We start from the raw sequence: 14940 nt of genomic DNA on the forward strand, positions 1-14940 counted from the left end.
AGAAATACAATCCGGGGGCTTAGAAACGCCTGGAAAGAGTTGCTAACAATGATTTCAGTCTCACCATTTGTTTGACCAAGTTTATATTAGTTTTGTGATATATAACAACAGCAAAGTTTGAATTGTGTGCACAAAGGTAAAACTCTTAAATAGATTTACCGAGAAGGGTAAAACTCTAGACAGAGTTATCAATAAAGATAAAAGGACAGATTTACTTAGAAAGGTCAAACTAAGGACAGATTTACTTAGAAAGGACAGATTTACTTAGAAAGGTCAAACTAAGGACAGATTTACTTAGAAAGGTCAAACTAAGGACAGATTTACTTAGAAAGGTCAAACTAAGGACAGAGATACCAATGAAGGTAAAACTCTAGACAGATTTATCCATAAAAGTAAAAAGGATAAATTTACTCAGAATGGCAAAACTTATAAGGATAAATTTACCCAGAAAGATAAAATTAAGGACAGATTTACCCATGAAGGTAAAACGAAGGACAGATTGACCCAGAAAAGTTAAACCAAGGACAGATTGACCCAGAAAGTTTAAACCAAGGACAGATTGACCCAGAAAGATTGAAACCAAAAAACAGATTGACCCAGAAAGGTTAAACCAAAGACAGATTGACCCAGACAGGTTAAACCAAGGCAAATTGACCCAGAAAGGTTAAACCAAAGGACAGATTGACCCAGAAAGGTTAAACCTAAGGACAGATTGACCCAGAAAGGTAAAACTAAGGACAGATTGACCCAGACAGGTTAAACCAAGGACAGATTGACCCAGAAAGGTTAAACCAAAGACAGATTGACCCAGAAAGGTTAAACCAAGGACAGATTGACCCAGAGAGGTTAAACCAAGGACAGATTGACCCAGACAGGTTAAACCAAGGACAGATTGACCCAGAGAGGTTAAACCAAGGACAGATTGACCAAGACATGTTAAACCAAGGACAGATTGACCCAGAAAGGTTAAACCAAGGACAGATTGACCCAGAGAGGTTAAACCAAGGACAAATTGACCCAGAAAGGTTAAACTAAGGACAGATAAAGTTTGCCACTCACCTCGATATCATTGATCTTTTTGAGAGCGAAATGTGCCAGTCTGAAAATAACATACATCCGCCACAAGGTGAATTTTGTGACTGGGTTCCCATCCAAGTCTATCGTCAGGTTGTCAAGGCGACGGATGTTTGACAGCGCATTGATCTGTGATAGGGTTCTGATGTTTGTAGCACTAAATGTTACAGTCTGAAAAAATAAATGATGATAATGATAAACGTGTTAATTTCGTATCTTGCTTGGGGGGGGGAAAAAAAACAAAACAATTTCTTATCATCCTAAAGAAAAAACTTTAAGGTTAGATTTTTCTTCAAATAAAAAAATCAATACATAATACATGATTTATTACAAGCTACTTAATATAGTTTTGAATCACCCAAACTCAGAAATTAGAGAAAAAAAAAATAAAAAAAAATAAGATAAAGTGAACAAAATTTTCTTCAAATAACAAAATTCTAACATTCATTTTGTTGCAAAATTGTTTTGCTGTAGTGAAAAATATTTGAGTTATCTTACTTTAAAAGTTTAACATATTGCTTAACTACGCATGTAACATATATGATACCTGTACACAATGCAGGAAGAGTTCCCTTCCTAGGGGGAAAGACTATAACATGTCCAAAGTCAGATAAAGGTTTATATACGTGTTGAACATTGCTATTCTTTTCAAGTGCACAGAAGACCATGTAACTCAGATTGATTTTCTAATTAATCAAACCAGATAATTAACTTTTTTTTTCTTTTTTTCCATGACAAAAACCATAGCTGAATCTAGAATATCAGTTATCACAAGTAAAAACTTCAAACAAGTTTTCCAGATACACAAACATCCACAGCCATTAGAACATGAAATAAAGACGATACATCTGAGGTAAATGGATATCAAATTGACACATAAGTTTGTTACTTAACGACAAATCCTGAATCCATTCTATCAACTAGACCACGTACTGCTCAACTTCCTTAACGTTTTATACTACAGCGAGGTTAATTCCAGGGGTGTAGGCTCAAAGATAAGGTCTGGCTAGAGAGAATTACTAATTAGACAAAACGCCAGACATGATTTGATGAAAGAAAAAAAAATACAAAAGTACAGCTGGTTAATCTGTGTTACCTGTCCATGGTACCTGGTTTACATGTACAATTGTCATTACCACCCAAACAATTAGGGGAAGGAGATGTTTTATCCCTGATGTTTCTGGTTGTACCGTAAATTAATTTATCATCCATACAGACTTTGAGTAAACAACCTCCTAGCCTTTTCCAGACCTATCTGTCATTTAATTTAAGAACTTTTCTAAAAAAATTTGAAAACTGATTAATTTCTGATTAAAAGCTATACAACATACATGTACATGTAATACAAATATTACTACATAAAGTCTTATTCCGTATTAACAATGCTTTAATAGCACAATTGTAAAAAACATTCGATCGTTTGTATCTGACAATCGCAACAAAGGAGATGAATTTAAGTTCTGAATTCGCAACAAAGGAGGTGAATTTAAGTTCTGAATTTTATTGTCACTTTGTAGAGATTTGTTTTTGTTAATCATAAACATCTTCAATAGTTTATTTTAATACCAAAGACATACATTCAAGGACTTTTCAAGGTATTTATGCCAAATTTCAAAACTTTCAAAGTATGACACTGAATTTTAAGATTTTCCAAGTAAGGAGTAAAATCCTAGGACTTTCCATTTCTGAAACACGGAACACAAAGAAAAGCAACATATGTCCACATAAACTTGATGAACTCACTATCAGTGGTATTTTTGGAGGAGTATCCTGAACTCACTATCAGCTGTATTTTTGGAGGAGTACCCATATTTATCCTGAACTCACTATCAGCGGTATTTTTGGAGGAGTATCCTGAACTCACTATCAGCGGTATTTTTGGAGGAGTATCCTGAACTCACTATCAGCGGTATTTTTGGAGGAGTACCCATATTTATCCTGAACTCACTATCAGCGGTATTTTTGGAGGAGTATCCTGAACTCACTATCAGCTGTATTTTTGGAGGAGTATCCTGAACTCACTATCAGCTGTATTTTTGGAGGAGTACCCATATTTATCCTGAACTCACTATCAGCTGTATTTTTGGAGGAGTATCCTGAACTCACTATCAGCGGTATTTTTGGAGGAGTACCCATATTTATCCTGATCTCACTATCAGTGGTATTTTTGGAGGAGTATCCTGAACTCACTATCAGCTGTATTTTGGAGGAGTACCCATATTTATCCTGATCTTATTTCTTTTGACCTATTTCAAGTTTTATAATTACTAGTAGTTGGCTCTACTGTAACTCACAATTTATTTTGAAAAGTGCTAATATCCATTTTCCTTTAAAGCCAAGTATTGTAGATGGTGAGTGTATTGCAAAATAACTAAGAAGTAATTTCAACAAACGTCAACAGACATGGGTGGGTTTCTTACCAGGCATGGGTTAGATATTAAAGATTAATTAAATATTTCTCAAAACTGCACTATGATAACACTGACTTTAATGTCCCTACATGAGACTAGAAAATGTAAGAAATAACTGCCCCCTATATATATAATACCACTTGACATCCCCGAACACAGTTTGGTGAGGATCACATCAGCAGTTCCTGAGATAAGGGAGTTACATTCCATTGAGATGGGACAGTGCGGACATGGGTAACACTATCTGCCCCCGATCGTTTGTATCTGACAATCGCAACAAAGGAGGTGAATTTAAGTTCTGAATTCGCAACAAAGGAGGTGAATTTAAGTTCTGAATTTTATTGTCACTTTGTAGAGATTTGTTTTTGTTAATCATAAACATCTTCAATAGTTTATTTTAATACCAAAGACATACATTCAAGGACTTTTCAAGGTATTTATGCCAAATTTCAAAACTTTCAAAGTATGACACTGAATTTTAAGATTTTCCAAGTAAGGAGTAAAATCCTAGGACTTTCCATTTCTGAAACACGGAACACAAAGAAAAGCAACATATGTCCACATAAACTTGATGAACTCACTATCAGTGGTATTTTTGGAGGAGTATCCTGAACTCACTATCAGATGTATTTTTGGAGGAGTACCCATATTTATCCTGAACTCACTATCAGCGGTATTTTTGGAGGAGTAAGCATATTTATCCTGAACTCACTATCAGCGGTATTTTTGGAGGAGTATCCTGAACTCACTATCAGCGGTATTTTTGGAGGAGTACCCATATTTATCCTGAACTCACTATCAGCGGTATTTTTGGAGGAGTATCCTGAACTCACTATCAGCTGTATTTTTGGAGGAGTATCCTGAACTCACTATCAGCTGTATTTTTGGAGGAGTACCCATATTTATCCTGAACTCACTATCAGCTGTATTTTTGGAGGAGTATCCTGAACTCACTATCAGCGGTATTTTTGGAGGAGTACCCATATTTATCCTGAACTCACTATCAGCGGTATTTTTGGAGGAGTATCCTGAACTCACTATCAGTGGCATTTTTGGAGGAGTACACATATTTATCCTGAACTCATTTCTTTTGACCTAAGTTTTATGATTACTAGTAGTTGGCTCTACTGTAACTCACAATTTATTTTGAAAAGTGCTAATTTCCATTTTCCTTTAATGCCAAGTATTGTAGATGGTGAGTGTATTGCAAAATAACTAAGAAGTAATTTCACCAAACGTCAACAGACATGGGTGGGTTCTTACCAGGCATGGGTTAGATATTAAAGATTAATTAAATATTTCTCAAAACTGCACTATGATAACACTGACTTTAATGTCCCTACATGAGACTAATAAATGTAAGAAATAACTGCCCCCTATATATATAATACCACTTGACATCCCCGAACACAGTTTGGTAAGGATCACATCAGCAGTTCCTGTGATAAGGGAGTTACATTACATTGAGATGGGACAGTGCGGACATGGGTAACACTATCTGCCCCCCCCCCCCCCCCCCCCCACTCCCCTCGATAGTACTCTTTATAAATGCTGTATATTATCTATTCTATTACAACAATTTCAGTGCTATATTCCCAATTTTTCTATGGCTGATCAGATTGTTTTGAAATCTGTAATTTATTTATGAGCGAGCTGTCAATATTGAAATTTGGATCAAGAATAGTTTCCACAAACCGATGTCTCTATGTAATTTCATTTATGGAACATTAAAAGACATGTCCAAGGACTTTTCAAGGGCATATACCAGGAGTCAAGGCTTTTCAAGGGTACAAACCAGGAATCAAGGCTTTTTCAAGGACAGACCAGGAATCAAGGCTTTTAAAAGGTACAAACCAGGAGTGAAGGCTTTTCAAAGGTACAAACAAGGAGTCAAGACTTTTTAAGGGCATTTACCAGGAGTCAAGGCTTTTCAAGGGTGCAAACCAGGAATCAATGCTTTTCAAGGGTACAGATCAGAGTCAAGGCTTTTTAAAGGGCACAGACCAAAAGTCAAGGCTTTTCATTGGTATATACCAGGAGTCAAGGCTTTTCATTGGTATATACCAGGATTCAAGGCTTTTCAAAGGTACAAACAAGGAGTCAAGACTTTTCAAGGGCATTTACCAGGAGTCAAGGCTTTTCATTGGTATATACCAGGGGTCAAGGCTTTTCAAAGGTACAGATCAGGAGTCAAGGCTTTTCATTGGTATATACCAGGAGTCAAGATTTTTCAGGGCTAAAACATTATTTAAAGCTTTTCAAGGCTGAAAGTAAATTGAAGGCTTTTTAAAGCTGTACAGTAAAATCCAAGGACTTTTCAAGACTGCACATTCTACTTACCTTCACATTTTACTAATATAACCAAACTTTGAGCGCCAGAAGTGTATTATGAATCAGAGCACATAAGTACATAGGGATTGAAATATTCTGCTGTGCTTTTTGAATCTTTATAGAATATGAATCTATTCCTTTTATTTACAGAACAATTTATTATACCTTTCAAATATATATCACCTTGACTTAATCTTAAGGTTATATGGTAAAAATGCAGGTATTTTAATTAATTTGTACTTACACATCCACAGATCTTAAGAATATCACTAAATTTTCCCAAAATCCAAAGTCGGAACACAATAAAATTCCTCTGATTTCAATTGTAAATAAAAAACTAATATTCCAATCATAGAGATCTAGTGGCACTGCAGTTAGTGTACTACTGTAAAAGGATTGAATGGTGAAATGATTAATGGTTAAGCCATGACGGCTAATCCTGTAATCCCTGTGTATATTGGTCAGACTTTACACTGAGAGAACTTTCATCATATCGTAGGTCAAAAGTATTGTCCCATGGCGAACCCCTCACTTGGACATGTACATAGTATACCTATTGTTGTATATATACTGTGTGTTTAGAAAATGTTTAGAAAATCAATCTAAGTGGATTACTCTAAACAAAAATGCTACGACATGTCAAATTAATACTATTCATTTTGCTTCTTGAGACTGTAGTCCCACAAGTGATAAATAATTTGGACTTAATCTTTCATGGATAGCTTTTATCCCTGAATAATAAACACACAGCTTTAGAGCTATGTATGTTAAATTATTATCTACAGTACACAAATAAACCTGTTCATTTGACTTTAAGTGCTGGGAAGTGTCACTGTAAAATGTGATTAAAATGTTCCTTTGAATGTCTTTTGAATCCATCAAATCCATACTTAACCATGAATCCTCTGACAGAGAAGTATAAGCGTACTTCCTAACACAAACTCAAATTTAAGTGTATTGTCAAATTTTAACATTATCACAATGATGAATTGGCATAGATGTACTAGCTTAACTAGACTTTTCCCAAACCTTATTAGACACAGCTGTGAACAAGGGGACAGAACTCCTTCTGGAGTACCATCAGCAGTGAACAAGGGGACATAACTCCTTCTGGAGTACCATCAGCAGTGAACAAGGGGACATAACTCCTTCTGGAGTACCATCAGCAGTGAACAAGGGGACATAACTCCTTCTGGAGTACCATCAGCAGACCTTAATCAACTAGGTCATCATTGACTATACATTTCTATCTCTCTACAAAGTGCTGTGTAATCAAGAACCTCTGTAGACTGACCTCAATCGACTAGGTCACTAAGTTTACATATCTAAATGAACCCTGTGTAATCAGGAACTTTTATTAGCCCACCTCAATCAACTAGGTTGCTGAGTAAACATTTCTTTCCCGGTACCAAACCCTGTGTAATCAAAAACCTCTGAAAACCTGCTTTAATCAATGTCCTACAAAATGCTACTAACCTGTACACCTGGGAACCGTGTCCGTACTTTGTGAAGATGTTTTACGATCTCGTCAAAGTCTATAAACTTAAAGAAGATATGTGTGATAGCAGCTGCGGCTTGCATGCCCCAGTTTCTATCCAGACCCTCAAGGGACTTGGCTCCATACAATGTCAGTGTATCCCCTTCTAGGTCAGCCAGGTTGTTTAATCCACCACCTTGGGTTGTGTCCCCTTGTCTAGTAGAAAAAAATCGTAAATAATATCAAAGTATTTTTCTCAAAAAAAGTTTTATGTATCAAAACTATTTACTGCTTTGCAAGTATTTTTACTTGTACTATTTATCATGAAAGCAACATTGAAACATTGAAAAAAGGATTTACCATATATTACAGTCATAAACCAGACAATGAAACAGAAGGGGGATATATTCCTGGGAATTATAAATTTTGTTTTATCAGCTAAATAGATTAATGTATATGAAAGAAACTTAACAAGGATGTTTTAATGAATTCGACATCAGTGCAGAATCTATTAAATATATATAATGTTTTCAAGATTTCAATCTACAAACTGGGTTTTTCTTTTCTGAGCTATTGTCACATATTATGACATGAATGCCCATATATGCAACAATGTGTCCCATGCACAAGGGGTCAAAAGATGACCTTTGAATCTTTACACTTGACCATTGACCATTAGAATATGGTTATTTGTATAACTTGATGCTAAAATACGATGGTCTATAAAATAGCAGGAGAATACAAGAGGCCCATGGGCCTTAACGGTCACCTGAGATTTGAAATAATTCAGTTAATTTAATTGACCATTTTTGGCCCCGCCCATAAGCCCCTAGGGGTCAGTCAGGGCCAACATGTGCATATTATCAAACTTTCATCCCATGCTGAAAATAGTAAAAGTAAGAATGAATTCCAATAGAAATCAAACAAATCAGTCAAAAATGTGATTTCCCTATATAAACTATAGTAAAATTTACCCCCTCTCCCGGGGATAAATGTGTGACCCCAGGGTCATGAAATTCACAATTTTAGTAAAGCACCTTAAGACCCTTTCATCTATAAACAGTATTTGATGCTATCTTATTTCAGTCTGAAAAGAAGATTTTTGAAATTTCAGTCAATTTGACCCTTTTTAGCCCTGCCCATCAGCCCCTAGGAGTCAGTCAGGGCCAACATGTGCATACCCTCGAACTGCCATCCCAAGCTGATAATGTTAACAAAATTAGAATGAATTCCAATAGAAATCCAACAAATCATAGTCAAAAATGTGATTTCCCTATATAAACTATAGTAAAGTTTACCCCCTCCCCAGAGGCAAACTTGAGACCCCAGGGTCATGAAATTCAAAATTTTGGTAAAGCACCTTCAGACCCTTCCAACTATAAAGAGTATTTGATTCCACATTATTTCCGTCTTGAGAAGAAGATTTTTTAAACTTCAGTCAATTTGACCCTTTTTAGCCCCGCCCATTAGCCCCTGGGGGTCAGTCAGGGCCAACATGTGTATACCATCAAACTGCCTTCACAAGGTGATAATGTTAACCAAGTTAGAATGAATTTCAATAGAAATAAAACATATTATAGTCAAAAATGTGATTTCCCTATATAAACTATAGTAAAGTTTACCCCCTCCCCAGGGGCAAATGTGAGACCCCTGGGTCATGAAATTTACAATTTTGGTAAAGCACCTTAAGACCCTTCCATCTATGAAGAGTGTTTGATTCCACCATATCTGAGAGTAGAGAAGAAGATTTTTGAAGTCTTAGTCAATTTGACCCTTTTTAGCTCCACCCCTCAGGCCCCTGGGGGGTGGGGACCATATGATTTACAATTTTGGTTGACCTTTAGCCATAGAAGCTTCCTGCCAAATTTCATGGAATTTGGTTTAGGGGTTTTGGAGAAGAAGTCGAAAAGGCAAATTGTTTACGGACGGACGACGGACGACGGACGACGCACGACGCACGACGCCGGACAAAAGGGGATTAGAATAGGTCACTTGAGACTTTGTCTCAGGTGACCTAAAAAAGATAATTAATACAGTATTTCTATCAAGTTAAAGACTGTACCCGAATATTATAGTCTCCTTGAGCTGTCCACACTTCTGAGGTTCAACTTTCTTGACACTGTTAGCGCTGTTTGTACTGGTACGAGGCCGGTCCTTATTTCCCTCCGTGCCATCATTGACGTTGCTACTCTGGGCACTGCTGGGCCGACTACCACCTCGACTACTGTACTTCTCACTGTAAACAGTAAATAATATAATCATTGAACTTATGATTATGTTCAGCCAGAGGATTGCTGTGCTCTATAGGAATGTGTCAGTTTATGAATGAAATATTTAAAAAAAATCATGACCTCAATTGATTGAAAACCATCAAATCACTGATGTTGTTTTCTTAACTTTTATTTAAAAAAAAAAAGACAAAAACAAAACGATAAGTTTTACCAATTTTATCACTGGGTTGCAGTCCCAAACTACCTGGTAATATTCCTGTATACATGTTTATCCAGACATATAAACTCACCTATGTACAGATTCAAGGTCAAGATTTTCCTCGCTAAAAGTCATTGGTTGGACTAGATCGGAGTTCGGTACAGACCCCACATGGTTGGCATATATATCCGGCATTTTGACGAGCTTTCCTGTTCGGTTAATCATCGTACCCTGCATCACCTCCCATTGCCTTTTAGCATTGTTGATAGCTATTCTTTTCTTCTCCTTAATTAAAGGATTAGGAAATAAAAATGAAAATTTACCATCAGAAACGTAAAATTTCTTGAGGAAAAACAATTGTACTTCTGATTAATCTGTTTTCAATTCAATATTACATCCTATAACTATATGACCAAAGCTTAAGATCCCAAGTTTTTAAAGTGAAATTTTCAGGAAATGAATGTCAGGTTATTTTCCAAAAGGATCATGGCTTTGAATCTAGAATAATAATCATACTGTGAGTGCATTAAAAGGTCATCAAACACTTCATTTCATTTCTGCATATTCAGGTATATAATATATATTGAGTTATGTCAGACAGATATCCACATTGAACTAAGTTTTAAGTCTGAAATTTTCTTTCTTTAAATACCTTGTATTGTCATGTTAAATATTTCATGATACAAAAATGTATTTCAGTAATGTTAAAGGAGAAATATAAATGAAAATGCTATATATGTTTAGTTATACAACATTCTCAAAAATTAATCTGGTTTTCCATCTATACAGTGTATAAAATTTGCCCAGCAAATACAACTTTTCACAGTTGCTTCCCTTAGATGTTCTAAAGATACAGTATCCGTGTCCTGCACATAAAATTGTTTTAGGAAACATAAATCCCATGTACAATATATATATACAAGCACTTGATGTCCCATAACTTTACTATTGAAACAAATCCAATCAGATTTCACTGTAACTGACATTCTGTCATTACAAATTAACATCCAATCAGATTTCACTGTAACTGACATTGTGTAATTACAAATTAACATCCAATCAGATTTTACTGTAACTGACATTGTGTAATTACAAATTAACATCCAATCAGATTTCACTGTAACTGACATTCTGTCATTACAAATTAACATCAAATCAGATTTCACTGTAACTGATATTCTGTCATCACAAATTAACATCAAATCCAATCAGATTTCACATTTTACAAATTAACATCAAATCCAATCAGATTTCACAGTTTACAAATTAACATCAAATCCAATCAGATTTCACAGTTTACAAATTAACATCCAATCAGATTTCACTGTAACTGACATTCTGTCATTACAAATTAACATCCAATCAGATTTCACTGTAACTGACATTCTGTCATTACAAATTAACATCAAATCAGATTTCACTGTAACCAATATTCTGTCATCACAAATTAACATCAAATCCAAACAGATTTCACAGTTTACAAATTAACATCAAATCCAATCAGATTTCACAGTTTACAAATTAACATCAAATCCAATCAGATTTCACAGTTTACAAATTAACATCAAATCCAATCAGATTTCACAGTTTACAAATTAACATCAAATCCAATCAGATTTCACAGTTTACAAATTAACATCAAATCCAATCAGATTTCACTGTGACATTCTGTCATTACAAATTAACATCCAATCAGATTTCACTGTAACTGACATTCTGTCATTACAAATTAACATCCAATCAGATTTCACTGTAACTGACATTCTGTCATTACACATCAGTATCAATTCATAGAAATCAGTGTATTACATTTTAATTTTATGCTAATTTAACAAGGAAAAATATAAATCTGTCAGTAAAATGTTTTATTAGATTCAATGCTCTTTTCCAAATTTTATACCATGCTTGAACTCCTAATCAAAATAATCACGAATTATTTTAATTGATCATGAAATTTTGTTAAAATACAAATATTCTAAACAATAATATTAATAAATTTAGTACAATCACAAAGTGTCATGGTCAAAGGGAAGTAACTCTGGTGAACCCAGCCAAATCTACAGAAAATACTGATAGAAAAATTCTATCTTCTATCTAGATAATTTGCAAAAACAACATTATTGAAGTGGAAATTAAAAAGAACAAACATTTAGAAAACCTTGACCTCTACTGTATATTAATCTATAAGGATCGAAAACCCCAAAAAATTCAGTGAGTGGTTTTACAGTTAGTTTAATTTAAATATTGAAATGAAAAGAGGAAACAACTTTAAATGAAGTAGATTTTGTCTACACATGGAGCCATGTTTTCAGCTACTGATAGTTCTTAGCATGAAAATGTAATTTACCAAAAAAGGTATCTGGAATAAAAATAATGATATTCATAATGTATACTAATAATAAGCTAATAAAACATTTATAAATGGATATTAACCTTGGAATTTTCCATTTTATAGGAAATTGGTATTATTTAGTAAAATTATGATGTGTCCATGAATGCAATGTGTGTTATGACAGATAACAGAGTTATATGTAATACTATATATATAACTCATCACATTCCTTTCTTTTTATATCAATGTACTCCTACAAAATGCAAGTGAAGCAATGCCTAAAGTAAGATGAACCTATATCCCAAGTAAGATGAACCCATGCCCCAAGTAAGACAAACCTATGCCCCAAGTAAGACAAACCTATGCCCCAAGTAAGACAAACCTATGCCCCAAGTAAGACAAACCTATGCCCCAAGTAAGACAAACGTATGCCTCAAGTAAGACAAACCTATGCCCCAAGTAAGACAAACCTATGCCCCAAGTAAGACAAACCTATGCCCCAAGTAAGAGATTCAAGTGACATAAGGCCTGAACAGATATTTTTCGTATGTAGGTCATGTGTTAAAATATAGGTCATAGTAACCTAATATTGAAACACTGCCTATAACCTAGGTGAATCCATGCCACCAGTATGAAGTTTGAGTGACAGGTAGCATAGAGCTCGGACAAGGTGTGGACGGACGGGCACATAGAGGTAGTAATTATAACTATATACCCCCGCCCCCTTTATAGGATGGTGGTAAACAAAAACAAAGGGTTGGTCTATCAAATCATTAGTGTTACAGTCTAACCACGCCATGCAGAAGAGCCAGGCAGCCATGCTTGTTACGGATGTTGCGATATCCGGCAGGCAGAACCTGGAAAGTGTGTATGCATACCGTGATTGGAGGTGCACTCTGGACTATAGGTGAGGAAACTACCTTCAAAACGGCTGCTTTGCTGCCCTCCCGTTTTTTCTCCTCCTCCTTCCGTGCCATCACCAAAGCTATCCGGCGCTCCTCCTCCTGTATATCAAATCAATTTAACTTATCAATAAAACATTCTTTATACAATTATAAATGTCATAAATACATAATCTAGGGTTGCTCTTGCAAACTCTTAATCCTATATAAAAGTAGTAGAATTTCCACAAATATCTTATTTAAATAAATTTAAATGAAAGACCTTATTTTGATATTCCTATCAAACTGGTAACTAAAACTACCAGGTAATGTCTGTGACATTTTCCATTGATCAATCCTATGCTTGATAGCAAAACTGTTTTCAAAAAGTTGATAAAGATTAGTCTACCCGTTTACACTGTATACTCAAAAGGTGTTTCCCTGTGAGATTTCGTTGCAACATAGGGGCTACAAGACTCTCCCAGTTTATATAACTGATCATCTGGTTATTGTGGCACATTTAATCCAAAACTCAGATCCTGTCTCCAGATTCAACAAAACAGTCACAATGACTAAAACTTGTATCACATTCTTCTTAATTGAAAACCATATGGAATCTTTAGTCAAGAGTAAACATTGAAAATATTCCGACACATATCGGTTAGTCTGACTGCCACTGTAAGAGGTCCATGATCAGGGACATATGATCAGGCTGTGAGGGAATATATTTATAATTCTACGGGTCTAATATTACAGTTTCAAGTGACATTGGCTGATCGTTAACTGACTAAATCATGAGCTGATATAGCCCCACAATAATCTAAACAGGCTTTTGTGTAATACACATGAAACATGGAGGAGCAGGTTGACGTTGTATAAATACATAATTTTACATACAGTACACTCAGCAGAACTGTCCCTATGTTTAAGTTTACAATTAGCTTCAGAGATTTAAAACTTATATCACTCTGAAGATCCTTGGCCTATTTCTTTAATAAGCTGTCGTTCAGCAAATAAAACATTTTATTACTATTTTTCAAATATACATCAACACCTACTATAAACATGCTTGTAACAAGTTCCATTTATAACGAGATTATATTGTGCCCCTAGGAAGTCCAAACTTAACACAAAATACCCTGATTAATCTGGAAATAAGACCATGTCCTGTAATAAGCCCATCCGTGGCTGTTGCATTCAGTTAAACATCCGAATAAATGCTTTTTAATTGTCTATGATACGCCCACCTATGTTTATATTGTGTCCCCATGGGGTTATACAGGATAGATACACTAATTGTGAACTGATGTTTGGTGATTTTTTGTTTTTGAATAAACCTGTTTTTCCTATGGTTGATAAGGAATGCTTTGACACATCTATATACACAGCAGACCACTACATCACACAGTTGTTATTCTGTATATCAGGAAAGGCTATTACAGTACAACAAAATCAAATATCAACTTATTTTTTAATTCAAAACTGGAGGATTTACCCTGGAAGCAGATCTCATAACAATGTTTTTTTCTTCTGAAAATAATGTCACTAAAATTTTTTTTAATAAATCAATAAATGGTCGACCAAATTTCACCAGTTGTTTAATTTTTGTTTTGTTTTTGTTTTTGTTTTTTTTTTGTAATTTTTATACCAGTCCAGCCTATTGTAAATTAAGTGCAATTAACTGGAATAAGATACAACAACCAGGGTGACTCCTCCGATTACAGTATAAGCCATACATGTTAATGCTACATAGTGTATTAGGCCAGTCACAGAGGCATCACAAACACATATGAAATGTATAATAATACATCTATATAATGAAGAAATAGCACGGATAAGATGTTGAGGTGTTGAGGGCTATACACTAAGGATAAGTTGGTGGGAAGGAATACAGCTCCTGACAGAATAATTGTTTTTTTTTTTAAATCCTTTAATGGAAAGAAATAATGGCCAGTTTTTAAAATGCATTTAGCTTCATACATTTAAAGCTAAAATACATTCATA

General features: G+C 34.9%; 1 protein-coding gene across 6 annotated transcripts in view; it reads right to left on the minus strand.

The window, feature by feature from the left end:
- Nucleotides 1–14940, minus strand: part of LOC117334475 (leucine-rich repeat-containing protein 49-like) — a 129064-nt gene that overhangs the window by 17652 nt on the left and 96472 nt on the right. For 4 of the 6 annotated variants that reach the window (XM_033894122.1, XM_033894123.1, XM_033894124.1 and 1 more), the window contains 5 exons: nt 12934–13059; nt 9815–10008; nt 9356–9529; nt 7293–7509; nt 1060–1245 (listed from right to left, as the gene is read on the minus strand). In XM_033894122.1, the coding sequence (XP_033750013.1) occupies nt 1060–1245; nt 7293–7509; nt 9356–9529; nt 9815–10008; nt 12934–13059 (897 nt within the window). Of the gene's footprint in view, nt 1–1059; nt 1246–7292; nt 7510–9355; nt 9530–9814; nt 10009–12070; nt 12083–12933; nt 13060–14940 lie in introns of all 6 variants that reach the window. The other 2 variants (XM_033894120.1, XM_033894121.1) reach the window with 2 other exon arrangements.

Source organism: Pecten maximus, chromosome 9 (assembly GCF_902652985.1).
Source record: "Pecten maximus chromosome 9, xPecMax1.1, whole genome shotgun sequence".
NCBI lineage: Eukaryota > Metazoa > Mollusca > Bivalvia > Pectinida > Pectinidae > Pecten > Pecten maximus.